Genomic DNA, 27194 nt, shown 5'->3' with positions numbered 1-27194 from the left:
GAATGTCAACCAATCTCGTAGTCCGGGCCGGGCGGACCGCGTAATGCGGAAGATCACCGCAAGCATCCGAAACACAAGACCCCGATATTCTCCAACTGGGCCTCGAACACTTGCATTTATTGGCAACTCCATTATGTCGGCAGAAAGTCCTGGCCAGAAGAATGGCTTCAAGTCATTTTTTTCCAACGCATTGCGTCCCAAGAAATCCCGCCAAACCCTTCGCAAGGGCAGCAGATCGACAACAGACCTGCGACTGGCCGCGCGCTCCAGTATCGAGGAAGCCCCTCCAATGCCAGAGCTGGCTCCGTTGCACGCCCATAGACTCAAATACAGGGAATTGCATGCGCAAGTGGACTCACAACTGGGTGAGCGAAGGGACTACACGGAAATTATCCATACGCTAGGCGCATTGGATCTCAACGATGTCAGCTCTCCAACCCACGAGCAAAATGATCGCCGACCCCCCGGCGAGGGCGATATAGCAAGTCTCCCGCCAAAGCTATGGGCGCAAATAGCAGGTTATTTGAATCCCGCCGAAGCAGCAAGCCTAGCAATGGCCAGCATCACATTATACCGACGACTAGGCCCAAGATACCTCATGGCTCTAGACCACCCAGACAACCACACGCACAAAATCAACTTCCTCTCCAATCTGGACATCTCCCTCCCGCACCACCTCCTCTGCTTCCCCTGCGTACAATACCACCGACGCACACAAGAAGGAACCGAACGTATCCGCCCAAGCCACGTCCTAAACCCGCTTTTCAACTGCCCAAACTCAAGAAACGCCCTGAAACCCCCACCCCGCCACCGCATAACCCACGGCCGCAACCTACCCTTCGCATTCGTGCAACTAGCCATGCGCGCTCACCGCTTCGGCCCCACCTACGGGCTGGCCCCAGACGCGCTCGGACGACGCTGGCAGCGTGACGACTGGTCGCATACATCGCGCTTCCACATCCACGAAGGCAGGCTCCTAATGCGCGTTACCAGCCAGACCTTTGCGGCACCGGCTCTCACGCCGTCCGCGCAGCGCATGCTGCTGTACTCGCGCGAAGACTACTGTCCGTACTTCAGTGTGTGCGCGCACTGGCGGGACGGCGAGCTCATGCCGGCGTGTAAGTGTGCGCTGGAACATATTCCGCGGCCGCGGAGTAGTGGTGGGTTGCAGGCACTCGAGCACCGGGTAAAGGACCGGATTGCGGGACAGGCGTTTGATCCGAATGCGCTGACAACGCTGTGTGGGTTCTGTCGGCCGATGCGGAGGTGTCCTGAGTGTCCGACTGAGTATCTGATCGAGGTCAAGCTGAGTGAGGATCTGGTAGATCGTAGGTTCAAGCAATCTATTGTGATTACGCGGTGGAGTGATCTTGGGGATGGGACTACGCCGGATGGGATTGAGTGGGGGGCTATTAATGGGAAGAGAGATGATTATGATTCTTTCGCGCATTACGCTAAGCGTGGGATTGCGAGTATCTTCGAGGCGGCTTTTACGGCGGATACGCTTCCTGGGCAGCGGGTTGTTTCGCTGAATCCGAAGAAAAAGAAGCTTGGGGAGGAGGGGAATAAATGGTATTAGGCCTTGGGCTGGGATCTATTGGAAAGGGCATCTGTTTCTGCTTCGACTTACTGTATACATATCATGTCTTTTGGGCGTTTTGGAAGAAAAAAAAGACTGGAGTTGGGAACAAAACTGGAAGACTTGGAGTTTGGAGTTACCTGAATTTGATTCTGATATTCTGATATTCTGCATTCGAATGATATTGCAACCTGTTCTTTGCTTCAAATAGCCTATCCAGGACTAACAGACATGCGTAGGATCTATAGTAACTCTCGAGGTCAAATGCAGACATCCGTTTGTTTATGATGAGGTTAGGCACCCTCTTCCACCCAGCATGTGCTCCATCCACACTCGCCTTCGCTACATTGAAGCCATCCGTCCCAACTCGACATTGAGTAAGACAACACATCCATTGACGCCTCTGCTGCCTGGCTCTTCAGGTGGTTGCAATATACCTTCTCTGCTTCTCCTTTCTCTACTTCCTCTCCTGGTCTACGTCTATTATCACATCAACCCAACTTACCCAACTTACCCAACTCGTACTTGCGATATCCATCACAATGTCCGCTCCTCAAATTCCCAGCGCTGGGAACAATGACTACCCTGACCCTGGCCCCAACCCTGGCCCCAAATTTGGCACTAGCACTTCCACTGTGACTAGTACCGGTACTGACTCGACACACAAGAACAGCTACGGCAGCTACTGGAGGGGATATAGCATCAACCCGCCCCGACACTGGGCGTAAGTTCCGAAGTCATCCCACCACCCACATTGATCCTGGCTAATGGATATCCTATATCAGACAATCCAAAAAACGGATTTGTGACTGCGAAAACCACAACCAGGAGGAGTGGCCTTTCGACTTTGCCGAGCTGGTACGTATCCCAAACACCCTTCCAGAGTCTGTAACCCTTCTCGAGAATGTTTGCTAACACCGATTGCATCTAGATAATCGCTCCCTGCGCATGCAAGTGTCCCTTCTGCAATGATTTTAACAAGGCCCTAAAGACAAAACATATGGCCTCGAACCTCCGTCGACACATCACGAAGACGCACATTGTAAGACTCCGATACCCCTGCTTGATGACTTCTTGCTAATACCTACTAGGAAGGAAACCCTGACTTCTATGGTACTCTTGTTGTCGCCCCTGGAGGGATGAAGTAAGCCTGCAAGCGAAGGCTGCAAATGATTCACCCTTCTAAGTGATCCGTCTCCATACAGCGATAAGAACGATCGGTTCCACCCGCAGGATCGGGGCTATGGGCCAGGGAGGATCATCCAAGACACGATGAAGATATGAAGTGGAGGGAGAACAGGTTTGTGCTCATTACGGTACTATCAATTAGTCAACTTGTGTGATAACACAATACAGGCCTGCATTGGGATAACTTCAGATCGTATGTCACGTTTGGTAAGTCATTACTCTGTAACATAGCATACTAGACGATGTTACACATTTCAGATCAACCCTGCCAGCAGGGTCGACGTCAAAGATTGACAAAATGCATAGGCCCGGCCATTATTCGCATGCATGAAGAAAGGAAAACATGAAATGAGGTGGAGCGAGCTCATAACTCACATATGGAGTGAAAAATAAATGCAAAAATCAATGTAGCCATGCTACTGTACATGCAGGGCCGGGTATCATATGGTACAAAACGAAGAAAAGAAAGAAGCGGGAGGCAGCAGAGACGTAAGAAAACAGAGAACGAGGTGTGAGGCCGTAATGACTGGCTTATAGAAGCTCAGCCCCTTCGAGCACGACGGCCCATATACCGAGGCCGTCTTGAATGTTCATCAGAATGGACAGCCATCTCGGAATGGGGTCTAACGTGGGCCTCCATAGAGTCCGGTGTCTCGGCACGCGGGATCCCAAGGCCATGACTAGTTTCGTAGGCTAGACGCGAGGGAGCGCGGTTCTCTTTCGGCGCGGAGTCAATGAACTTCTCCACACCGGGAACAGACACGGAATCAGAACGTTTACCCTTCATCCAGCCAAAGATGCCAAGTGAGCTGCGCCGCTTGTGTTCCATGCCGTGGGATGTGGAGGGGCGTCCTGAGACTGTTGCGGAGCCGGGGTGGTCGGCAAGTGTTGACATTGTCAAAGATTGCGGGAATCCTCGTGGTCTGAAACCATGGGGCGGCTCTCCATTGTGGATTGGGGGGTTGGAAGAGTATAGGTCAGTTGGGGCGGTGATTATTTGAGACATGGGTCTTTGAGAGGCGCCGCCCATTGTTCTGGTTTTGGGGATTACTGGAGACGGGGCGCCCTCTTCGTCGTCTTCAAATTCGTCTGGAACTGGGGAGCCTTGTACACGACGGGGGTTGTTGCTTGACCGGTTGAAGAATGGAGGTATGAAACTAAGGCGTCGACGGGGCTCAGGGTTGGCTTCAGGTTTAGGCTTTGACTGGCCGAGGTCGAGAGGTTGTTCCAAGATGTCCAGGGTGGTCATGTCAAGAGTTGGGATACCAGGGACTTCGGGCTCACTTGGATCCGAAGCGATGCTGCTGTCGTCATGGAGAGAAGCTGGCCTGACGGCAGTGCGTGCTGGCAGCTCTGGCTGTTGAATTTCCTGGTGGATCTCAAGGGGCTTGGGCTTGCAACACCGTGGACCCTGCTTTGCAGCGGCAACCCAGTCTTGAGGTGTGAGTGGCGATGGAGAGTCGCGGTCATTAGTGTTCGCCTCCGGAGTCATAGCCTTGGTTGGGCTACGGACGCGTTTAATTGTTGGGGTTGATGCTTCGTTGGGCTTTGCGTGATACAGATCTCCAAAGGTCTCGATAGCAGGGTTGTTGGGGCTTCCGGGCCCAAGAAGCGCGCTGGCTTTGGAGGAAACAGTGTTGAAGGAGGGTAAGATAGTGCGCGACTCGTCAGAGGTGACCCCTAGGCGTGGAGTATCACTGCAGTTGGTTTGCATGCTGTCATCAACCTCACTGCCATCAAAGCTGGAGCGACTGGCCATCTCTTCCGCCGAACGTGGGCGGTTAACCCGCCTACCAGAGAAAAACAAATCCTGTTCAGTCTGTGGGCTCTTGCGGGCTTTAATGCTCCCATTCGACCCATTCGACCGGTTTGCACCGGTAGCATATGCCGTACTCATAGTGTCAGGAGTGGGAGGGAGCCTGACGCCTCCGAAAAGAGAGGAATCCAGTCGTCCACGTCCGCGCGGCTTGGGAGCATACAAGTCAGTTGTAAAACTGGGGATGCTAGCCTTGGTAGCATCAGATGATGATCGGTTCCTGCGTCTCGTGATTATGGTCTGGTTTATGTCTTCGCGGGACTGCATCCACCGATCAATTTGGTCTTTCTTGCTTTCTTCCCGCCCAGTGGGGGGAACATAGCTATCCAAGCTGCCTGTCGATGACGATCTCCGAACAGGGAGCTCGAGCTGGTCAAATTCTTGCCACCTCGTAGGCGTGTCGAACGGATTCAGCTCACTGCATTCACTCAGAACGCTTAATCTGGGTGACTCAGGTTCCATAACCTCGGTAGTCGTGTGGAAGCTTTCTGATTTCGTAAGTTCAGTCTTTGCAGTGCGTGACTGGGTTTCTTCTTCGGGGGTATAAAGGCTTCGCAAAGTGGCAGTACTTTTGTTGTCCGCCCGTAGGAAGGAGGGTGCTTTCGAAAGTTTGCGTAGCTCGGAAGATGTCTGGCGCTGAGCTACACTCAAGACACTTGAATTTCGCTTAGAAGAGGTTCTCTCTGGGATGTCAACCATGGCCCGGGATTTCGCTGCTAAGGCCTCGGACCCATCGGCGGTCATAGGGCGGGACATGGACAGCCTGGAGGCCCGGCCGCCATTCTCCAACATGTCAATCTTCGATTCCAACTGGCAGATGAGCTCGACGGCTTCGGTAACAGCCATATCTCGCTTGTCAAGGTCGATGCGTAGTTGCTCGTTGGATTCACGTAGGATCTGGTTGTCCTTCTCGGTGGTTCGAAGCTCCTCCACTTCTGCTATCAACTCATCCATGTGCGCTAGTTGTTCTTCCATCTCAGCCATCCGCTCCAGCTTCTTTTCATAGATAGCCATCTGTTGTGTGCGGTGGAAGACCTCGAGCTTCAAATCGAAATTGAGCTTGTTCATTTTCGAGACATACTTCAAACGAGTCAGCTAGTCAGCTAGTCCATATGGGGTTCCCGTGCTTATGGCTCACTTGGTCCATTTCCCGCATGCCCATCTCTTTTGGCTTTCTCTGACCAGCAGAGAAAACATCACTCGCTTTGCGTGCTTTTTCAGACGCAGTATCTTCCTGGGTTCGGGTGGTCTCTGGAGTCTGAGGAGCATTTTCTTTGAATTCGTCTGATATGGTTCCTCGGGAGCTTCGGTGTGCGCGTTCTTCTTTGAGTAGATCCTGCAAAAGAGCCGAGGCAGGGTTTACTAGTGTAGGGGTGCCGGGTTCGGGGGTTTCTGAGCCACAAACAATCAGTCACTAGTGCTCTAGATCCATCCGATATCGCTGGTAATCGGAAGACATACCAGATGAGCGGATTGGGGTCTTTGTGCCCGAGTGAATAGGTGACTGATCTCTCAGCCATGAGACCTCTGCATTCATTCGAGGCGGAGTAAACATATTCGCACGGCCCTTAACACGGGACAGTGATGGGTGCTGAGGACGTTCTGACGAGTCTTGAAGAAGCAATGTCAGTTTTAATCACTTAACCCTGAGTTTTGGCACTCAATTCAAGCAGGTGCGAGTCCAAATATCACGTACTGGAGGAGTGGTCTTTAGAGGAAACGATGCGTTTGGGTGCAGTGTTGGGATGATATACGGGGCCTTGAGAGTGTGAAGGAGCGGGCTGACCAGCAGCCGAGCTCCTTCTTTGAGTTTTCCCATCCATAATGGCTGCCGGCATAATGTTTACCGAATGCGCATAATTGACGTGCTGCAAGAAGCCCCCGGTTTCCCAGTTTGGACGCAGCTGTGCAGTATCCTGGTCAATCAGTGGATACCACGGTAACAATTTCCTGCACAATCCACCAGCCGCATCGGAGATTAATGGATGGATCCAGGGATATCAATGTCGATTGGATGGTGGTGGTTAACACGCAGGCGCGATGCGAGGGATGCAGATGTGTTGCAGACGGGGAGCAATCAGAGGCGGGTTCGGTCGAACCTGTGGAGTGCAAGGTAGGTTTGTACAGTCAATAGACCCGAATCAAGGCACAGAAGGGGATTCCCTCCAAACCTAAGACTCAAGGGAGAAGGGACACTGGGACAAGTCAAACGAAGCGAGGGCGATGTCGCAAACGAATTGTGATGAGTCGCCAAAAATGGAAAAGAAAAGGGTGCAGTCACAGCCCCACTTTGTAGATGTTATTTGTTTTGAGCCTTGGAAGTAGGGACAGTTGCCATGAGAGAGGTAAGGAATGGAAGAATCGAAGAATGGGAGAACCGAAAATCAACAGCCTTGCAAAGATTCAAAGACGTTACTTCTACTCCGTACTCCGTACGTACTTTTCTTCTTCCTTTTTTTCCAGCCCCCCCGAGGCTAGATTCAATAGGCTCCTTAGCCACGACGATCAATTCGCTATTAGCGTTAAGTCGCTCTTTTTCCTCGACACCAATCGGATCGGGGCCGTGGGGTCTGGCCCTTACGCGGGGTTTCTCCTGAGTGTTAAGTGTTAGATCCTGGCTTTATAATTGTTACAGAATTCTTGTTTCGATTAGAAGTAGGATGAGGAATAAATATTCTAATATTATATGGATCTAATCAATTCCAGTATTCTATAACAGAGAAAATCAATGGATAGAACCTTGGAAATCGCATACAAACTGTTTTGATATATCAACATTCCATTTCCATGGATCCAGATCTTATGTCTCCACCTGGGAATTGTAAAGACGTCAGATCTGACATATTCGTTTATACCTAGGTAACATCCTAACATCCTCCATCTCTCATATTCTTCATTAAATTGTAGTCCAATAGGGATTCCATTTACTCCGTATAGAAGAACAAAATAAACTCAGACCAGGCTAAAATCCTGTCCTACCTCACACGCAACCTATCGGAATGGAAGAATCATATTGTCGCATAAAATGTATCATAACCTTCATGAGCGAGCGCAGCTCAGAGCCCATGAGAAATGCCTCGTCACAAACTATTACTCGCGTATTACTTACGTTTCGCCTCTCCAGTCCAGATCCGCATGTCCTTGGCCCGATCATGAGCAACGCGGAACACTATCGAACCATCTCTGTTAGTGACCTCATCCTCCACCCACATATCCGAAACAGGGACATGACCTACATTGCCGCTCAGTCTCATCCAGCCCACGAAGGAAATCAACCCCGCCACCGACCGCACCACGCGAGTTGTGCGCATGATCAGCGATATCTGCCGCTCGTTTCTTGAATGCCTGACAGCTTGTTAGTCCCAGCTCGGCCTATGAGGTGCTTTAACCAGCCGCGGGGATCGGAGCCACCTACATCTCCGAGAACATCGACCATCTCTTCTTCCTCGAAGAGTTCGAGGATCCGCTCGCTTAGGTTGTAGAAATGCGGTGCCAAAGCGCGTAAGTCAAGCGTGCGCGGATCTGCCTTCAGGGCATTCATTACCCGCTCCGAAAGCGCTTCGGGCATGTCGAGCGTAACTAGACGGGACGTTCCGAGACGCGCTCTATAACAACCACATATAGCGCGTTAGGAAAGTAAGGAACTTCGTGTCTAGTCCTCTGAGTAGGCTGGACTGGGTGGGACCTTACCCGATCGAGAGCATTTCACCTAGCCATAGTGGAAGATCGATCCGGGTTCCGGCTTTGATCTGTGTATGGGTCAGTAAGTTGTGTGGCCGGATAGTGAAAAGCGTGGCGTAAACTCACATCTTCGCCCGCATTGCCCTCTAAGATACCGAGTCCGGGTACTTCGAGCTCGAATGTACAAGGCAGTTTCTGGATCCAACGATGTTAGCAATTGTTCATTTCTGAGGGTTGGTGTTTAGGGGTATATGTTCGCAATAGACCCACCTGTGCATCAGTCAAGATGGAGTCAATATCATAGTAAGACATGGTGGCACGTCGGAATATTCATGTTCTGTTGTTCGCAAAGTTGTGAGACTGAGGCGCGTCGATAACGGCGCGCGGTCACGTGTTACCCGCGCAATGGGAAATTGGTGGAGAAACCGAGGCATCTACTACAACTGCCAGAAGGTATGGTCTTTGGTAACTATGAGACATTTACTACGACCTGGCAGATGGGGGAAATAGCTCGATCGCCCAGGTCCGTAATGTGGCACTTCCGACTCATTACATGACTCCAGATATGTGCCTCTACAACATACGACTCACACCCGCCATTACACAAACCACTTTTTTTTCTAGCAGTCGCAGAAAGCCGATATAAGGTCAAGGAAGCCGGTGCAATCTTGCATGCAGTCCCAGGCTTGCAATTTCAGGCTCAGCTGCTAGCCTCAGGCATGAGATATCACATATGCACCGCACCCTACGTGACACTTGCGCACATGGATGCATGCACGCCACAGCGTCTCGGCGCGATAGGTGTATTCAACACAATTTTATCATATAGACAGCTATTGGTTTAGCGGCATCAGCAAAGTTGCGCATGCGCTTTCTCGCTTCGGGACATAGAGAACAGTCAGCGTCATATATATTGTCGCAACGATCTAAGTTCCCTTTCCATAATTTTCCAAATAGAGTGAAGACCCCCAGATATAAATACAAAACGTGATAACATACGACCTAACCCCTGACTCAAAGCCCATGCAGCTCAGCAAATGGATCGTGAATAGGGTCCTCATGCCGAGTATACTCAATGCTATTTGAGATCTTCCTCGCCACCTCACTCCCATAGACCTCTTCAATCCAAGCAAGAGTAACATCAATGCCAGCACTAACCCCAGAGGAAGACCACACATTACCATCAACGACCCATCTCGCACGAGGCACCCAATCAACATTCACCGCCAGACCCGTAATCTCAGCCCAGGCCATCTTATTTGTCGTGGCTCGTTTCCCATCCAGAACCCCAGCTCTAGCTGCAAGCCCCGAGCCGGTACACACTGTAATGAGATAACACAGCTGGGGATAGACGTTTCGGATGTACAAGATTGCTTCTTCGATTGCTGGGTTCGAGCCGCGCGTGCCCAGGCCGCCGGGGACGAGAAGCAGATCCAAAGACGGTGCTGTTGCAAAGGTGTGGGTTGGTACCACGTTTTGGCCTATGGCGTTGGCGGATGCCGGTGACTTTGTTGTCACTGGCTCTAGGGTTGATGATATGAGTGCCAAAGTCACGCTGTGGCTCCATGAGAGGACGTTGATGCAGTCCACTGGGCCGAATACATCCAGGGCCTGAAAGCCTGGAAACAGTACTACGCCCATACGGAGCGGGGCGGATTTGTCTTGATGTTCTGGACACTCAATCTGTTAATATGTGGAATATGTGTTGGAAGTGAGGGTCATACTAGACATTCTTTTATGGCCTCGCTGTTGCTAGGGATAATGTGCAAGCCCTCCTATCTGTTGTTTAAAATGTAGTTCCTTATCTGAGTGCTAGAATTAAAATGGGTGATCTGGTCTTTATATATACGGCCAGGTGTTGGAATGAATTGGCCACAGCCTTGCGTCGGTTTTGAGCAGATTAGCGCGTAAGCAGGAATGGACCCGTTTTAGGAGAGTCGAAGCTTGCCAAGGTATTATTTGATGATAGGGAAAAGCGTAGGAATTGCTTTAGTGGAAAAACTGCTTGGCTGTTAGTTGTCTGATTTATCTGATATATGTTAGCATGACGCCGACGACGGCAGCTCAAAATAACCTTATTTCCCCGGCGGACCTCGGCACACTGATCGCCTTAATAATGACCGGCCGCCATAGAAAGCTTCCGAGCTCCGAGATACAAGTCGGAGATTATGCAGGATAGACGGGGACTACCAATACCTGCTTGTTCTCGCAGCCCGACCAGTGGGAAAAGCATTGGACATCACCCTAAAGCCTACTCAGGTCTTGACATTTCGAGCTAGTCACTTCTTCCAAGATGGCTGCCGCGGACCCCTGGATTTCTGTGGTAGGAACCTGTCGAAACGGTCCAGGGCCAGATACAAGAAATCGCCATTGTCATAAAAGACCCTTCTGCAACCTCGGCGTGGCCAAACAGTCAGCAGAAGACCTCCCAAGTTTAAGGACAAATGAGTCAAACTGTTTGCCATAATCTCCGGTACTGAAATGCTTTGAACGCTTGACCAATTAACTAATTGGTCTGTTCGTTCAGGTGCTTACATGATCACATGCGATCGTCTGCGCGATCACACCATGCATGGGATAGCCAACCACACCTCGTCACCTAGTGTGGTAGGGCCTCCTAGATGCGCCACTTTATTTGCTTTGCGATCCGTCTAGTCATGTTAATCGAAAGTATGTTCTCGGCACAAGTTTTAACCAAGGTCTATCATTAACTGTGGCGGGGAAACCATGATTTGGTGCAGTTATCTCATCACGCACGCCGACTTCTGGGGCAGGCTCACCCATCACGTGGACAAACAGACCACTTAAAAGAAGCATCCATTATGGAGGTGAATAACTCATCGCCCTGTTCTCACAGCTCTTTTCCGGTCTTCACGTAAATTCACAAGGAAAAGCCGCGGGAACCCAAATATGTCAAAAGCTTTTCGTTTCTGGACTTGTTGTATCTCCGAATGTTTGGCTTCTGCTGCGATCGATATTGGTCTCTGCGAACGCTGTCAGCAGCGATTTTGCGCTGCTCATGCCGTGCCCCCAACTCATTGCTGCAAGGTACGTTGAGCTGTAGCTAGCTGGAAGCATGTTCTCTAATTTGATCATAGAATGACCCTCTTGATGAGGATGCATGGAGGGCAGCGCAAACAGAAGAAGTAACGGCACTTCGACGCATGATCAATGACAAAAACCTTCTACGTCGAGCTTCAAAGCGGAACAGGGGCCTGAATTGTGCATTTGACACCGCGGACCCTCTAGGGGAGAACCGGATGGGCGGTATGCACATCCATCTTCGAATTATTTTCAGCGATGGAAATGCCTGGCTTGCTCGAATCCTCCGGCAAAACTACACTTCATTCTCAGACAGCTTTAGCAATCTCTGCCTAAAGAGCGAATGTGCCACTTTAGAATGGCTCAAGGATATGAATGTGCCGTCGCCTACACTCTACGACTTCGGTCTACTGAATGACCCTGAGAACGATGTGGGCGTTGCGTACATGCTGATAGAGGAACTCCCCGGGACGCCGTTGCTTTTTCTTAGCCCGTCAGAAGAGCAATTCCGCAAACTGTACGACAACTACGCCGACATCTTGTGTACTATCAATAAGTACCCCCTTGAGCAAATCGGCTCTCTCTCTTTACGGTCCAATGGTACTATCTGTATGGGTCCCGTCGTGGGCGACCGGACTGGTACATTTTCGCAAATGGGACCTTTTCGCAATGCACGAGAGTACTACGCGACTTGGGCGGAGAGATATCTCGAATTAATCTGCGACCGTCAGCTCTTCACTCGGTACTCCGCCAATGCCTACCTCATCTTCAGATACCTCAAAGAACTGGCGGAACAAGGCCATTGGAATGCATTTGAACCGAGCATTGACAATGGTCCCTTCTTTCTGAAACACATGGATGATAAAGGTGACCATATACTGGTGGATGAGGATTATAATATCACAGGTCTTATCGACTGGACATTTACCAGGGCGGTGCCAATCTATGAGGCTTTTGGTCCCTCGCCATTGACAGCAGAAATGAGTGGCATATACGAGGGCAAGGCTGGCCGATCCCGGGGCGACACGATCCTAGCAGAGGCTCTACAGGCCAAGAACAAGCATCTAGTTCGCTTTGCCGGCGGCCCTGATCTAGTTCGCCGCTTCTCATTTGGCCTCGGAATGGGCATGGACATATCTTGGGACGAAGCAGTTGCTTTATTCCGAGGTATCATGTGTACGGCTGAAGGGAGCAGCTTGGAATTTGACTGGGATGCCTGGCGTCAGAATCGCCTATCTCAATGGGCTGGCGATGCTAGGTTACAAGGCCTTCTGCTCCAATTGGGAGAAACCTAAGGTTTCTCTGAGGACCTGAGGAAGCGAGAAGCAGCGAGATAACGGCATTAATACATAAAAATTGAAAAGGAGAAGATCCTAATAGTGCGTAGAGGCTTTCCGAATATCTCTTTAGTCTATGGTGCCTCTGTCATGTCCCAGAATATGAAATCCGATCGTTGTTGTGATATGAGGCTGGTGTAGATCAGAGACCAAGCCGCACCATCGGCATAAATCCCGAGTTGTCTATACAGACAACCAAGTTGATTTTCAATTAACTTGGCTCCGTGTTCTATATATTACCTCATATTTCCATATATAATAAAATACAACATATACCTCTGAACTACAACAAATAGTGATAGGGGACCGGATACTTGAGCCCGCAAAATCGTGATACACACTGTTTGCCATAGCCCCGCTGTGGTCAATTGATTTCCACTTTCTCGATTAACAGTAACATGAGCATGCAATGGGATCGTAATCATGTCATAGAACGGAGGGGAGATACAACTTGAAAACAGAAGGTCCAAAATTGGTAATTATGTATACACATGTACTTGAAGGTACCGGTAAATACCTACACCAGAGGTTACCCTATGGTCAACCAATGGGCACGTGACCGTGATTACCCCGATCGGGAAATTCGTATCCGCGGCCTAAAATCTGGTACATACACCTACATATGTAGGTTACTGTTTGACATCACATAGGTCACGCGACCATTTCGAGTCTTGAGCGCCAATTGAGGTATTTCTATTAGTCAGTTCCTAGAAAGGCAGAGTACAGCCATGGCAAAACAACTGAGGCCACGATATCTGCTGATGGCCTGATTGGTCCGGGGTGGTCAAGTACTGCAGCCCAAATGTAAACACCTCGGTATTGCCTATCTGAGCCATTCTATGTATGTTACCGGGAAGTGTACAGAAAAGCAACGAGGCAAAGCAGAAGTAGTGAGAGTGTTAGTATATTCGATGGGATTTCCCCAAGACCTCATATTCCTTGAGAGTATTCCTTATATCGTGGATATACAAAAATGCCAAGATGCCAAGACCTCTCGACCCGAGTGGAGAGTCAAACCCAGCAAAAGATGGTGACTGGCCTAAGACTTGCCCAGGTGAACGCAAAGCCCCCGTAAGTGGCTTAGTGCTTTCATTCCTTGTTTTCCAATGTGTTTTGGGGTTAGGAGATTAAAATTACGATATAATTAGCATTAAGATAGCTTTAGTTTCAGACATTCCAGGGCAAATTATTGTACGACAGCGAACTTGCGAAATTAAGACTTTCCCTGGCTTTTTCTTTTCATCCCTCCAGGTTTTCTTTGTCTGGCATCCCTGTTATTCCGAGTCCCTTTGATCCTGAAACCCACTCTATCGATTCGAACTGGTCTGAATGGATGGATAGTCGGTGATTCAAAACCTATATTATGGCGTACAATGCCGTCGCTCAAGTTGACCATGAGGTGGCTTCTATTTCTTCCGCTTCTGCGTCACGCACCCCCTCACCTGCTCATGGACATGTATTTGAGCAGCTGCCGCTTGATACCGATCATATCGGAGGAGGAAGCCACCTAGAAGCGGCCAAAACCACGGACAACCCCAGTTTCAATCAGTTAGGTTCGATGATCCGCTCTATGACTTCTACCAGCTACGATGTGGTGGAGGACGATGACTACGACGCCGATCCTTCCCCCGAAGAGCGATCCAATAGCCTCCGTATTCCACCTCTCAATACGACTGTCGCGCGACATTCTCCTCCCGAGCCTCCGATCCACAGCGCATGCAGCGAGGCTTCCGTACCTCTCAGTCACCCTACCCCGGATTTGCAGTCCATACAAGGAGCCTACAAAGGAAATGTAACGCGGTTGGAACAAAGCGCGGAGCAGCTGAGCTCGTGCTCGGCGGACATTGAAAGCGAAATCCGTCGCATCGACCAAGAACAAAAGCGACGCTCAGTCAGTTCCGCGTCTAATTCAATCATTCACCGGAATGGTGCATTCTCCCCGGCAAGGACAGTTTCCTCCGCCCACGGATCGAATATGTCCCCCGCGCGCCAGCGCTCCGTATCAGGGGCGCGCCTTGCTCAGCTCTCCGAGCCTGCACTTGATGAGCGTGAGCATGAAGTTGATGAATTTCCCGGGCTCCCTAATCTACCACCGTCACAACCTCTTTTCAATACCCAGAGCGATTACCACTACGATCAATACGTTCCGCAAGGAGTTCCCGCAGAGGCGGAGTTGGAGCGCCGGGCCTCGGTCGCATCGAACGATACCTACCAGCAGGCGCGGACATTATTCACCGACTTTGATGGCGTCCATTTCACACCCTTAGAACCGGGTCGCCAGGTATCCCTGGAGCAGCCGCCGCTCGCCCGCAAGCCGGAACATTACAAACAGCCGCAAGCAGGAGAGAACATGGTGTTTTATCCTGCCCCTGTCCCACGCATGTTGAATCTACCACCGAAGTTGTCGCGCAAGTCAAACATGGACCGGGATAAACGTCGGACACAGCTTGCAGGCGCCATCGCCGCTGAGGATAGAAAGTCAACCGCTGTGCTACCTGACGCCGATCAGACAGATCCACGCGATAGCAATAACGATAAACGCAAGTCGGCAATACCACCGCATCTCCGTGCGAGTGTTTTCTTTGATCAACCAAGTACATCACTCCAGATCGAGGTTGAACAAGAGTCTGCCGTTGCTACGCTGGAGAGCATTTTGGACGCCTCTGCGAATGCACCCGTTTCGGCTTTCACTGATCACCCTTATGCTGGTCAGGTTGGCGGGTTCATCTACAAATCAAAACGCAAGACCCTGACAAAGGATCTGACAGGGCAAAAGGCAAATCGTATTTCGCGAGCCATGATTGGCCATACTTATAGCACTAATAATGTAGACGAGGACGGGGCCCCCGTCGCTTCGCGACGTGGGTCGGAAGCCGGGAATGACACGGATAGAGATCATGATGAGCATGGTCGTGAACGTGGGTCGGAAGGCACTGATGCCGAAAGTGATGAACAATCTGAAGACGAAGACGAAGAGGACGAGGAAGACGGGGAATTGGATTACATTGGTCCACCGAATACGCTCATCGCTGAATTGGAGTTGCGGAAACATGAGTTGAAGCACAGACGCCGGACGGCTGTGCCTGTGCCTTTCCAAGGCATGCAGACCACTCTACTAGAAATGGACGAGATGGTCCAAAAACAAAGTGATAAACGGCGGCAGCGCCCTGTCGCTTTGGCCTGGGAAGGCCGGGACGAAGACGAAGACGTTCCCCTGGCTATGTTGTACCCCGAGAAAGCCGGTGCCGAAAATGATGATCGACCTTTGGGGTTGTTAGCCAAGCGACAACAAGAAGAAAATGAGCCTCTGAGCTCACGGCGTGCCAGGCTGCGGGGTGAGCCGATCCCGCAGCCGGAGCAACGGCCTGCTACAGTGTATGCAGCAGAGCCCCCGGCGCATGTTCCTGAGCCGACCGCCGAGAGTGAGGAAGAGACAGAGATAGAGACCCTTGCCGAGCGTCTCCAACGGTTGAAGGGACATAACCGCTCGGACAGCAAATTCGCCAGCGACTTGATGGCCGAAATTGATAGCCGGGCTGGAATTGCGCCCAAAGCCGCCCAAGAAGTCACCGCCCCCGACGAGGAAGAGACACTCGCACAACGACGCAGTCGCCTTCAGAAGGAGGCCGCTGCCCAATCCGGCTCCCCAAAGAACCCGCGAATGCGCCGGAGCATGGCCGCGCTTACACAGGGTCGTCCCTCCCACCTTGCTCGCCAGTCGTCGCATGGTGTTTTCAATCAGCGGCCTGCCACCATGTCCCAGTATGGGAACCGGATGTCTATGCAACAATTCCCAACACAAATGGGATACCCGACACCTGCAGGATACCCGATGGCACAGCAATATGGGTATCCTATGGGCCCTGCGATGATGGGCACGAATGGCGTGGGCTATGCTCCAAGTATGGCAGAAACCCCTGGCCCGGTCAAAACCGAGGTGATCAACCGCTGGAGGCAAAGCATTCGTTGAAAGCGCCATCAATGAATTAATTTTTTGCTTATATGTTTTGTCTGTTAGCATAGCATATGGTCGTTTTGAGCGTGTCATTTTTCTGATTTATTTTTTCCTGGAAGGATATCTATGTAGCATAGCTGTACGATTTATAGAGGAAGTAGCGCATACATTTCTAAGGGGTTATGGTCTATCTACAACATAGGCAAAGAGTCCAAAGACCAAAAGCAAGTAGGGGCAAGAATGTGACTTGATATTGCAGAAAGGCCCAGACACTCCAGCAGGCCAGATTGGTGTAACGTCACTCTTAGCCGCGCGTTACTTTGATCTTTTTCTCTTCTATATAAATCGACATAAAAATCGATATCTTTGCTGCAATATTTACTATGGATTGTTGATCTACCCCTTTCGTCAGTAGGCTTACAGGAGCCCGAAGCTTACGAACCTTGAAAGCCCACGGGTGGGTTCTGCGTCCCCCACGGGTCGTTGTCTATATATGACAGCGTCTTTGTTCAACACCCAGCACGTGCAGTTGATGACTGCAATGGAATATTACGCCCCTTCTTAATCATCGCGACTCGATTTGGCGTGAGGGCCCCAACTGCCATGCCACCGTCTACTGTCTTCTCGTATTGGCGCCGAGACCATCGACGTTCGTCCGCGTCGCCTGCTTCAATCCCCGCGCCCTCACCTGTCAAAGGAGCGAATGGAAGCCCGATTAGCAGTCCTCCTCAGCTTCGTCAGATCCCGGATACACCGACTCTCACCACTACCTTCGACAGTCACTCCTCACCCGATGGCCCCTCCAACGAGTCACCGCTGGACATCGATACTTCCAAGCTCAACATCAGCTCATCGGTCGCGCCGCTATCCTCCTCAATCACCCTGGCTGTCCCATCCCCGGCATTTGAAAGAGAAAATCGTCCTCATTCCAGCCCCGGCGACTCCGGGGAAGAACAGTTTACATCCCAGTCGAACAATTCTCAACTGTCTGTGACCGGTCGACGGGCCGATCAAGGAGACGCAGACTCGAATTTCAAATCAAGTTCGCCCTTTCGACGTTCATTTGCCAAGCAGAAACGATCGCCAACTGCTCCGACAGGGTCAGGTCATTTCCGGTTCAGAAGCTCACCGGACGATTCGCCGGATAAACAAACAATGCCACAGAAGGATTTCAAGATGGATGGTGTGCCCGTAGACCAGACACATCATAAGTCGGGCAAGGCGATGCTCCATCTCTTGAATCCGATGTCCCTTCTTGCGCGCAGGCGCTCCTCGCAGGTGATTGGCTCCCGGACAGAAGATATCAAGATCAAGAACCGGGATGTTCCTGCTATGCCAGATGACTATGATCCCAGAATTCGTGGAAAGATCATCCACGACTTCTCCGCGCCACGGCCTCGCCGGAATATTTCAGCTACCCAGCCGGATACAGGTGTGAATGGGCAGGATACTTCACCTCCGCAAATCCCCAGTCAACCTCGTGCAGCCAGCTGGAATGACCAGATAAAACGGCACAGTGACCACTCGCCTGTTTTCAAGGAACATTTTGAGGACCAGAATGTTCTACAGGTGGAAAACAAGGGTTATCTTCAGTCTTCACTTCTGACAGGCCAGTCACAGCCTGGTTATGATAGCTCATTGCCGGTCTTTGCGCGGAACTTGCCTTCTCATCTACCAGAAAGAACTATAGATGCTCCGGAGCAGCTTGAGCCTGGGGCAGAGCAACCTCCAAGCCCACCTAAAGCAGTTTCCCATGCTCATCCTCAACAACCCCAAGACCAAGATACTATCCCTAATGTACCCTTTAATCCCTCGGCATTGCCGAGACATCTCAAGAGCAATGCCTCTCGATTCAGCTTCGATATGAGCGGAGTGGAATCATCTACGCAAGAGAAGATGCTGGAAGAGAAGCATAAGGCCAAGGAGGCTTCTCGCAGAATGGAGGATGGTTATTTTGACGACTTCGACGAGGACTTCGATGATGACATGATGGACGATTTGGATGGCCTGGAAGAGAAGATCCCCGGCGTCAATGCAGATGCCGATGACGATGACTTCGATGATTTCTCTGTTTCGAGAAACATCAACGAGCCCAAGTCCTGGGCTATTCCGGGATTGTCACCTGTAGTTGCCAGCCCGGTCACTGCTGCACCGCCAGAGCCCACAAACACCTCTCACCTCACCTCCGAGGCCACACAATTAGACGATGGCCCCAGCCAACAAATCCCAGATCAACAACCATCCCTAGGTGCCACAACTGATGCGACAGCAATCATTCCCCAGGCCCCTATAACAAAACAACCGACCCAAATCCTTGACGACGATGATGATCTTTATTTTGATGATGGCGATTTCGGTGATCTCGATGTCAATAATCAAGATGGTGGATTTGATGAATCTATTTTTGATGATGTAAACAGTCATTTATACGAACGAAAACGGGTCGTTGCCCCTGCAGCACCTTTGGCGACGGACAGTGCGGACCCTGATGAGGACGACTCTTCACTAGGCAAGGAAAGCCCCGTGGCAGAAAGGGGAAGCCAAGGACTGCAGCACATGCCTAGTGTGGCCAGTGACTATCGTGCCACAGGATCCGTCAAGCGTGGTCCCCTCGGCGAGCCAATACCAAATATGGGCCCTGTCCGTGCCCATGGTGCTGGTGTGCTCACAGAGCAAAATCTCGACATCTTACACAATGCTTTAGCTTTTGCAGCCAATGAAGCATCTTATAGTGGGCGCTTTGAGCGCACTTTCAGCACGAGCGAACGATCCCAGGGGCAAGAGAGTGCAGCCCAAACATCGCAGACAATAGACTCGCAACCGGGTCTAGTTTCCGATGACAGCCGGATCACCCAAGCTGCGGATGCCATGGCCTTTGAAGACGTTTTCGATACTCAGGTCTACGATGATCAGTTCTACGATGATAATGACGATGCGTACTTCGACGATGCAATCGTTGCTGCCGCTAACGCCGAAGCTCTTGAGAACGATGACGATGGCTTCTACGGCCAAGAGTTCGGCTTCTACGCACAGGCAGATGGCACTGGCGCCTCTGAGCTAACTAACGGCGGATACTTTGGCCCGCGGCGAGTCGAAGGCATCACACGGAACCACAGTAGCCGTGGCAAATTTCAGGAGCCCAGCTTGACCCCTATCACTGAAAAAAGTGAATGGAGCACACGCAACTCCATGATCTCGGTCAAGGCCCACGGGGGTACTCATCCAAATTCAGCTCTAGCGAGCCCTGGACTGGCGCAGCTGGTTGACATGGGTAATCTTGACGATGAAATGTCGCTGAGCGCACTCCTGAAGCTACGTCGGGGAGCCTGGGGTGGAAGCAATGGTAGCCTGCGCAGCACTGCAGGTAGTTCACCGCCACATACAATCTCGCCCTCTCACCGTGCAAGCTTGAATGGCGCTGAAGCAAGCCCAACAGTATCAGAACCAAGGCCTTTCAGCTCCGGTGAGGGGGCCTCAAACGGTGTCGCTTCTTTCCATGATGATAGCCACACGCGTACTGCTTCGCCGTTGTCGGGGCGGCCTGATTCTGAAGAAATTCCAACCAGCGGACCTCAGCGACTCAATGTCTTGTAATATGCCCGATTTCCCTGAGTGGATATAATGATCTATTATTTCTCTGCATATGCTCTTTGTGTGGCGATTTTGCAATGTCACGATTTCATGAATTATTGTTCTATAGTTTTATAGTTTTAGATGGTTAATGTTAATACAGATCGTAATCTGATGAGACATTTTTCAGATTCGAAGCAGATCTCATCAAAAACAGGACTTGGCATTGGTAAATGAGGGAATTGAGGGAGATCCATGATTAATAGTAATACATTTTAGTTCCCATTGGGCCGAAAACTCCCGCAAACCAGCCCGAAAGCTTTAGCCGGTTTCTTGTGGAGAGCAACTTGTTCGGGTCTCCCGAGGTCCTGCGTCCTGCGTCCTGCACTGGCGCCTTAGCCCGGCCCGGCTATAGGGGCTGAGTCAGCGCACCAGCCTCATGCCGTGACACCCGTCATTCTCAGCTTCCTTGACTCTTTCGCTTCATTTTTCCTCTAACCTCCACACTTTGTTTTCTTATCTAGAGCCTTTAAGCTCTCTGATGAGTCCCGATTCTATACAGGTGCTACGGCAATACTAGTCGACACCTGCTCTGTGATTTAATTCGTACGTGTACCTTGACGCCTCTTCCTTTCCTCTGTATTCCGGTTTGCTACCTGCAGGGACAACATGGCAATATCAGGCTGACAGTATAGCATGCAGTGAATCTGCCTCTTTAACGTCTGATTTGGCCAGAATCTCGAACTACTATCTTCCAATTCCCTTTTTTCTCGAAAACTTCGTTGGACCTTGATCCAAGAAAAATCCCGCAATGTTTCGAAACACTGCCTTGAAGGCCACCAACAGCGGTATGCTGCGTGGTGCGACCGCTTCATCATCCCGGCGCTCATTCCACCTCGCCACTAGCGCTCGCAGCGCTTCAAAAAGCTCCGGCTTCAGCATGACCGCCCGTCGGCCTCTTGCTGTTGTCGACCGTGCTTTCAACGGTGCTCGGTCCTACGCGGCCCCCGCGGAGGGCCCCAGCCAAGGAGTGGTAAGCAACAAAAATCATCAGAATCGGTAGCGATCCGATCTGGGTTCCCGAAAATTCAAATAAACAAACGGGCATTCGACTAATGCGACGGCGCGATCTCGCCATTACGTGAACAGGACCCCAACGATTCTTTCCTTACTGGTAGCACCGCCAACTACATCGATGAGATGTACATGGCATGGAAGAACGATGCCTCGAGTGTGCACATCTCGTGGCAGACTTACTTCAAGAACATGGAGGAGGGTAAGATGCCTATCTCCCAGGCCTTCACTCCTCCTCCTACCCTCGTCCCCACCCCTACCGGTGGTGTCCCCCAAGACATGCCCGGCCAGGGACTCGCCGCTGGCGCTGACGTGACGAACCACTTGAAGGTTCAGCTGCTCTGCCGCGCCTACCAGGCCCGCGGTCACCACAAGGCCAAGATCGACCCTCTCGGCATTCGCGGAGAGGCTGAGGCCTTTGGCTACGACAAGCCCAAGGAGCTCGAGTTGGACCACTACGGTTTCACCGAGCGTGACTTGGACCAGGAGTTTGCCCTTGGACCCGGTATCTTACCCCGTTTCATCACCGAATCCCGCAAGAAGATGACCCTGCGCGAGATCATCGCCGCCTGCGAGAAGATCTACTGCGGCTCTTACGGTGTCGAGTACATTCACATTCCCGACCGCAAGCCCTGCGAGTGGATCCGTGACCGCTTCGAGATCCCTCAACCTTACAACTACTCGGTTGACGACAAGCGCCGCATCCTTGACCGTCTGATTTGGTCTTCCAGCTTCGAGTCCTTCCTCGCTACCAAGTTCCCCAACGACAAGCGTTTCGGTCTGGAGGGTTGCGAGACCTTGGTCCCTGGTATGAAGGCCCTGATCGATCGTAGCGTTGACTACGGCATCAAGGACATCGTCATTGGTATGCCTCACCGTGGTCGTCTTAATGTTCTGTCCAACGTTGTCCGCAAGCCCAATGAGTCCATCTTCAGCGAGTTTGCCGGTTCCACTGAGCCTTCCGATGAGGGCTCCGGCGATGTCAAGTACCACTTGGGTATGAACTTCGAGCGCCCTACTCCCTCCGGTAAGCGGGTGCAGCTGTCTCTGGTTGCCAACCCCTCTCACCTCGAGGCTGAGGACCCCGTTGTTCTTGGAAAGACTCGGGCCATCCAGCACTACAACAACGACGAGACCAACTACGACTCCGCTATGGGTGTTCTGCTGCACGGTGATGCTGCCTTTGCTGGCCAGGGTGTTGTCTATGAGACCATGGGATTCCACTCTCTTCCGGCCTACTCGACCGGTGGTACCATCCACCTTGTCGTGAACAACCAGATTGGTTTCACCACTGATCCCCGTTACTCCCGGTCTACCCCCTACTGTTCCGACATTGCCAAGTCCATCGACGCTCCCGTCTTCCACGTGAACGCCGACGATGCTGAGGCTGTCAACTACGTCTGCCAGGTCGCTGCTGACTGGCGTGCCGAGTTCAAGCGTGACGTTGTCATTGACATGGTCTGCTACCGTAAGCAGGGTCACAACGAGACTGACCAGCCTTCGTTCACCCAGCCCCTGATGTACAAGCGCATTGCCGAGCAGAAGGCTCAGCTTGACAAGTACGTCGAGAAGCTGATTGCTGAGGGTACCTTCACTAAGGAGGACATTGATGAGCACAAGAAGTGGGTCTGGGGAATGCTCGGCGACAGCTTCGACCGCAGCAAGGACTACCAGCCCACCGGAAAGGAGTGGCTGACTTCCGCCTGGAACAACTTCAAGTCTCCCAAGGAGCTGGCCAATGAGGTCCTGCCTCACCTGCCTACCGCCGTTCCTGCCAAGTCCCTGCAGCACATTGCTGACAAGATCTCCGGTACCGGTGTTCCCGAGGGCTTCGAGCTCCACCGTAACCTCAAGCGTATCCTGGCCGGACGCAAGAAGGCCGTCGATGAGGGCAAGAACATCGATTGGGCCACTGCTGAGGCTCTCGCTTTCGGTTCTCTCGTTGACGAGGGATACCACGTCCGTGTTTCCGGTCAGGATGTTGAGCGTGGTACCTTCTCTCAGCGCCACGCCGTCCTCCACGACCAGCAGACTGAGCGCACTTACACCCCCCTGAAGCACGTCCGTGACAACCAGGGCAGCTTCGTCATCTCTAACTCCTCCCTGAGTGAGTTTGGTTGGTAGGTTTTTGTTTTGAAACTTCTTGTGTAACGACGATTCTAACAGACAATCTAGTCTCGGCTTCGAGTACGGTTACTCTCTGACCTCCCCCAACGCTCTGGTGATGTGGGAAGCTCAGTTCGGTGACTTCGCCAACAACGCTCAGTGTATCATTGATCAGTTCATCGCCTCCGGTGAATCCAAGTGGCTGCAGCGTTCCGGTCTGGTTGTGTCTCTGCCCCACGGTTATGATGGCCAGGGTCCTGAGCACTCTTCCGGACGTATGGAGCGTTGGCTCCAGCTTTGCAACGAAGAGCCCCGTTCGTACCCCGAGGCTGACAAGCTGGACCGTCAGCACCAGGACTGCAACATGCAGATTGCCTGCATGACCACCCCTGCCAACCTGTTCCACATCCTCCGTCGCCAGATCCACCGCCAGTTCCGCAAGCCTCTCGTCCTCTTCTTCTCCAAGTCTTTGCTGCGTCACCCCCTTGCCCGCTCTGACATCGAGGAACTGACGGCCGAGGACTCCCACTTCCAGTGGATCATCCCCGACCAGGGCCACGGCACCGCTATCGAAGCTCCTAAGGACATCGAGCGCGTCATCCTGTGCTCCGGACAGGTCTACGCCGCCTTGACTAAGCACCGCGAGGCCAACGGTATCCGCAACACTGCTATCACCCGTATTGAGCAGCTGCACCCCTTCCCTTGGGCTCAGCTGAAGGAGAACCTGGACAGCTACCCCAACGCTAAGGATATCGTCTGGTGCCAGGAGGAGCCCCTCAACGCCGGTGCCTGGTCCTATGCCCAGCCCCGTATTGAAAGCCTGCTGAACGCTACCGAGCACCACAACCGCCGCCATGTCCTGTACGCTGGTCGCGCTGGCAGCGCTTCCGTCGCCACTGGTCTCAAGGCCGTCCACCTCAAGGAGGAGCAAGACTTCCTGGAGGAAGCTTTCTCCATTCACCAGGATCACCTGAAGGGCGAGTAAGCGCCTTCCTAGAGATTTGATTCGACCTTTGTTGTTGATGAGATACTTGGGATCTTGCACTGACGCTTCCAGTGAGTTGGGTGTCATATATTCATCGGTTTCCTTAGAACCTAGCGTGTAATTCCTTGTTGTACTACCTCTTTTATTGTACTGATTTCCTTTGTGTGTTTCGATGTGTCCTAGGTTCATAGTCATAGGCTATGCCAGGACAGTCTTTTGGTTGTCCTAATGTAAGGTCCCTCGTCTATACCTAGAATCCATTCTATATGTAAAATACAAAGAATCCTTGACTTTTGAAGACCTACACTATGTTTTCCGCGTATTTTGTTCTAATTCTCCGTAGCTACATGAACTGTGTGTACTGTATGCAACACCTGGACATTGTTCCTGGTATGACGTCACCCGCGTGCTGGAGTGATTCAGCAATTGGTGCCTGATTGGTGCCGCAGGCAGCAATCTCACCTGATCCGATTGCCAATCACTCTTCTCCGCACTCAAACTTCCCAGCAGCAGCTTCTCCTGCATCGATGCCCTTCTGTTGCTACTCGAGTTGTTGACTATTTTACATGGTCCCAGATCATCTCCGAACACCATTGGTTCTTCGAAACTTACTATTTCCTCCTCAATCGAGGTAGGCTCACCTCAACCCTCCTCCAGCGGCGCAGCTCCTAGTCTAGACGATGCCATTCACCATGTCCGCCGTTTCATCGTCAGTCAATAATCCCCCGGGCCAAGGAATCCGACAGTCTGCCCGTCAGACACGTACAAACCCGTCTCGAACCTCCAAAACGATCGGACGGTCGTCCTTCGCGTTCGGCCGCGGCTCAACAGCTGAAATTCCTTCCACGCCCCCTGTTCCCCACGGCTTTTACCCTGCGCTCACGCATTTTACTGATGCGATAACAGCGCTTCCTCGCGAGTTCCGTCGCCACAACTCTCTTCTCAAGGAAGTTGATGCGAAGGCGTGGGCTCTCGAGGAAAATTTACTGCAGTTACTCCAGTTCTCCTCCGAGTCGCAGCCCGTTCCCCATCCTCCCCACCCGGCGCCTATTATTGAGGGTGTGATTCGGGAGGATGTTTTGCCCAAGGTGAGTTCTGCCCGCGATTTGTCTAACTGTCTACTTTCAACATTTACTGATAACATAACCTCTCTTGCATCAGGAGCTATCTCAGTCGTCGGAATCGCCCGAGAGCAAAAACCGTCGGCTTCTCTTCGATCGTGTACGTCAAAGTCTCTCGGACCTGATGATGACCGCCGATGAGAAGAACCACGTCATTTCGAACGCGAACGAGGAATTAGATCGCCAAGTTGTCCGACTGGATACGGTGTTCCCATACATTGCAGGCGAGATCAGCGAGGAGGCTCGTCTAGGCAGTCTGACACACTGGGCGTACTCCAACAAGAGTACCGCGAAGGCAGCGACTAACGAACGCCCGCGCCGGGAAGCAGTAGCGCAAAGACAGGATCTGTCGCACGTGCTTCAAGAAGCCGAAGCTGCTAGTCGCAGCGAGGCGCGGCGCGATGCTGTTCTGGCACGGAAGCAACGTCGGGCACAGCCCGACGCGGACTATGAGGATACACGCAGCTCGGGCGCCCGCAAGACCAACAACGCGAAATCTCGAGGTGGAGACCATGCGGCTGACCCGAACGCAGCACCCAAGCGTCGGAAGGTGGAACGACCAGTACCGGTAGACACTAGTGTTCCGATGGAGCGCTCCGCTAGCGGCGCTACGAGCCAGAGAGCTGCGAATAAAGACCCGGCAGAGAAGAAGCGGTCTCGCGCCCCCAATCAGGCCGCTGCTGCCCGCAAGAAGTACGTTTCATTTCGCTGCGCTCACTACTGCATCCGACTGACTTTATTCTAGGGCCAACGCTTCCAATGCTGCATCGCCCGTTCTGGCTCCTTCGCCTTTGATTGGAACATTCAATGGCCCAAGGGGTGCTGCCAGTCCGGGACCCAACACATCAAGGCCACAGTCGTCACGAGCGCAGCAGAATTCTGGACCAAGCAATCCGCGCGCGCGGCCATCATCATCGGCTTCAAACCTTCCCAGCAACAGTATGCCGCTTCAACCACCCCTCCCGGAATTCCCAATTAACCATATCCCCTACACAGACAAAATTGCCGACTCCAGGTCTACAACCCGGGACGGGCCCGTCAAATACGAACTCGCAGATACACACCGTGACTATGAAGGCGAGACCAACGGTAGAACGTCTGTACCAGCGGGATCCAAGCGTGAGGATCTGGATGGAAAAGCCGGTTCCGTCGAGGTCGAGACGACCAAGGGACGCAATTCCAAGACATCAACCCCCATTCTCCCCGCATTTACCGAGCCCAGTCAACATGCACGACCCACGCGAAGTCGAGACCCAGCTTCTACCAAACGAACTCAGAAGAAGCCCATCCCGCAGCCTGCAATACCCTCTGACGACGAGTCGCTTCATGAAGGCGATGACGAAGACGAGGAGGGTGAGCCGCGCTACTGTTACTGTAATGAAATCAGTTTCGGCGAAATGGTGGCTTGCGATAATGACGCCTGTCCGCGTGAATGGTTCCATCTGTCGTGTGTGGGCTTGACGAAACCGCCTGGGAAGAATGGTAAGAGTTTCCTTGCCTTGTTGAGATCGTCCAGATTGCTAACAGTTTCTATTAGTTAAATGGTATTGTAACGAGTGCAAGGAAAATATGAGACGGAGTCGCAATGGGCGGTAATATGCCCCCTTCAAGGTCATAGACGTTGATGATATGGCGTTATGTGGTGTTTTCAGTTGGCACATACTCTGGCGTAGATACGGCCTTGCTAGTTGGTATTACAGACTTGATTCATTTGAGGATATTGTCTGACTTTTCGTCCAT

The 27194-nt window shown here is 51.9% G+C and overlaps 9 protein-coding genes across 9 annotated transcripts; 7 read left to right on the top strand and 2 right to left on the bottom strand.

Moving 5' to 3' along the window:
- Positions 1 to 133: 133 nt before the first annotated feature.
- On the top strand, positions 134 to 1579 carry N7525_005750 (uncharacterized protein; the record flags this gene model as incomplete). The annotated part of the gene is made up of 1 exon (XM_002564461.1): positions 134 to 1579. The coding sequence occupies one exon, from the start codon at positions 134 to 136 to the stop codon at positions 1577 to 1579; it is 1446 nt and encodes a 481-aa protein (XP_002564507.1).
- A 542-nt stretch (positions 1580 to 2121) lies between these two features.
- N7525_005749 (uncharacterized protein) lies at positions 2122 to 2727 on the top strand (the record flags this gene model as incomplete). The annotated part of the gene is made up of 4 exons (XM_002564462.1): positions 2122 to 2303; positions 2365 to 2437; positions 2511 to 2621; positions 2671 to 2727. 4 exons carry the CDS (start codon positions 2122 to 2124, stop codon positions 2725 to 2727), a joined length of 423 nt encoding a protein of 140 aa, XP_002564508.1.
- A 581-nt stretch (positions 2728 to 3308) lies between these two features.
- On the bottom strand, positions 3309 to 8576 carry N7525_005748 (uncharacterized protein; the record flags this gene model as incomplete). The annotated part of the gene is made up of 10 exons (XM_002564464.2): positions 3309 to 5663; positions 5722 to 5975; positions 6045 to 6194; positions 6338 to 6499; positions 7693 to 7752; positions 7820 to 7928; positions 7999 to 8188; positions 8274 to 8332; positions 8391 to 8459; positions 8535 to 8576. The coding sequence occupies 10 exons, from the start codon at positions 8574 to 8576 to the stop codon at positions 3309 to 3311; spliced, it is 3450 nt and encodes a 1149-aa protein (XP_002564510.2).
- A 702-nt stretch (positions 8577 to 9278) lies between these two features.
- N7525_005747 (DJ-1/PfpI family protein) lies at positions 9279 to 9995 on the bottom strand (the record flags this gene model as incomplete). The annotated part of the gene is made up of 2 exons (XM_002564465.1): positions 9279 to 9934; positions 9989 to 9995. The coding sequence occupies 2 exons, from the start codon at positions 9993 to 9995 to the stop codon at positions 9279 to 9281; spliced, it is 663 nt and encodes a 220-aa protein (XP_002564511.1).
- Positions 9996 to 11174: 1179 nt separating this feature from the next.
- N7525_005746 (uncharacterized protein) lies at positions 11175 to 12601 on the top strand (the record flags this gene model as incomplete). Its single annotated transcript, XM_002564466.2, has 2 exons — positions 11175 to 11312; positions 11363 to 12601. The coding sequence occupies 2 exons, from the start codon at positions 11175 to 11177 to the stop codon at positions 12599 to 12601; spliced, it is 1377 nt and encodes a 458-aa protein (XP_002564512.2).
- Positions 12602 to 14006: 1405 nt separating this feature from the next.
- N7525_005745 (uncharacterized protein) lies at positions 14007 to 16613 on the top strand (the record flags this gene model as incomplete). Its single annotated transcript, XM_002564467.1, has 1 exon — positions 14007 to 16613. One exon carries the CDS (start codon positions 14007 to 14009, stop codon positions 16611 to 16613), a length of 2607 nt encoding a protein of 868 aa, XP_002564513.1.
- A 588-nt stretch (positions 16614 to 17201) lies between these two features.
- N7525_005744 (uncharacterized protein) lies at positions 17202 to 20192 on the top strand (the record flags this gene model as incomplete). Its single annotated transcript, XM_002564468.1, has 1 exon — positions 17202 to 20192. The coding sequence occupies one exon, from the start codon at positions 17202 to 17204 to the stop codon at positions 20190 to 20192; it is 2991 nt and encodes a 996-aa protein (XP_002564514.1).
- A 787-nt stretch (positions 20193 to 20979) lies between these two features.
- On the top strand, positions 20980 to 24333 carry kgd1 (alpha-ketoglutarate dehydrogenase KGD1; the record flags this gene model as incomplete). The annotated part of the gene is made up of 3 exons (XM_002564469.1): positions 20980 to 21201; positions 21318 to 23362; positions 23418 to 24333. The coding sequence occupies 3 exons, from the start codon at positions 20980 to 20982 to the stop codon at positions 24331 to 24333; spliced, it is 3183 nt and encodes a 1060-aa protein (XP_002564515.1).
- A 680-nt stretch (positions 24334 to 25013) lies between these two features.
- N7525_005742 (putative PHD finger domain protein (Ing1)) lies at positions 25014 to 27058 on the top strand (the record flags this gene model as incomplete). Its single annotated transcript, XM_061213499.1, has 4 exons — positions 25014 to 25421; positions 25495 to 26147; positions 26200 to 26936; positions 26992 to 27058. The coding sequence occupies 4 exons, from the start codon at positions 25014 to 25016 to the stop codon at positions 27048 to 27050; spliced, it is 1857 nt and encodes a 618-aa protein (XP_061070520.1). The 3' UTR covers positions 27051 to 27058.
- Between the last annotated feature and the right edge of the window lie 136 nt (positions 27059 to 27194).

This window comes from Penicillium rubens, assembly GCF_028828025.1.
Source record: "Penicillium rubens strain IBT 27055 chromosome Unknown utg000002l_segment0_segment0, whole genome shotgun sequence".
Classification (NCBI taxonomy): Eukaryota; Fungi; Ascomycota; class Eurotiomycetes; order Eurotiales; family Aspergillaceae; genus Penicillium; species Penicillium rubens.
Note: the sequence above shows the minus strand (reverse complement) of the source record. Positions and strands in the feature narration are given on the sequence as shown.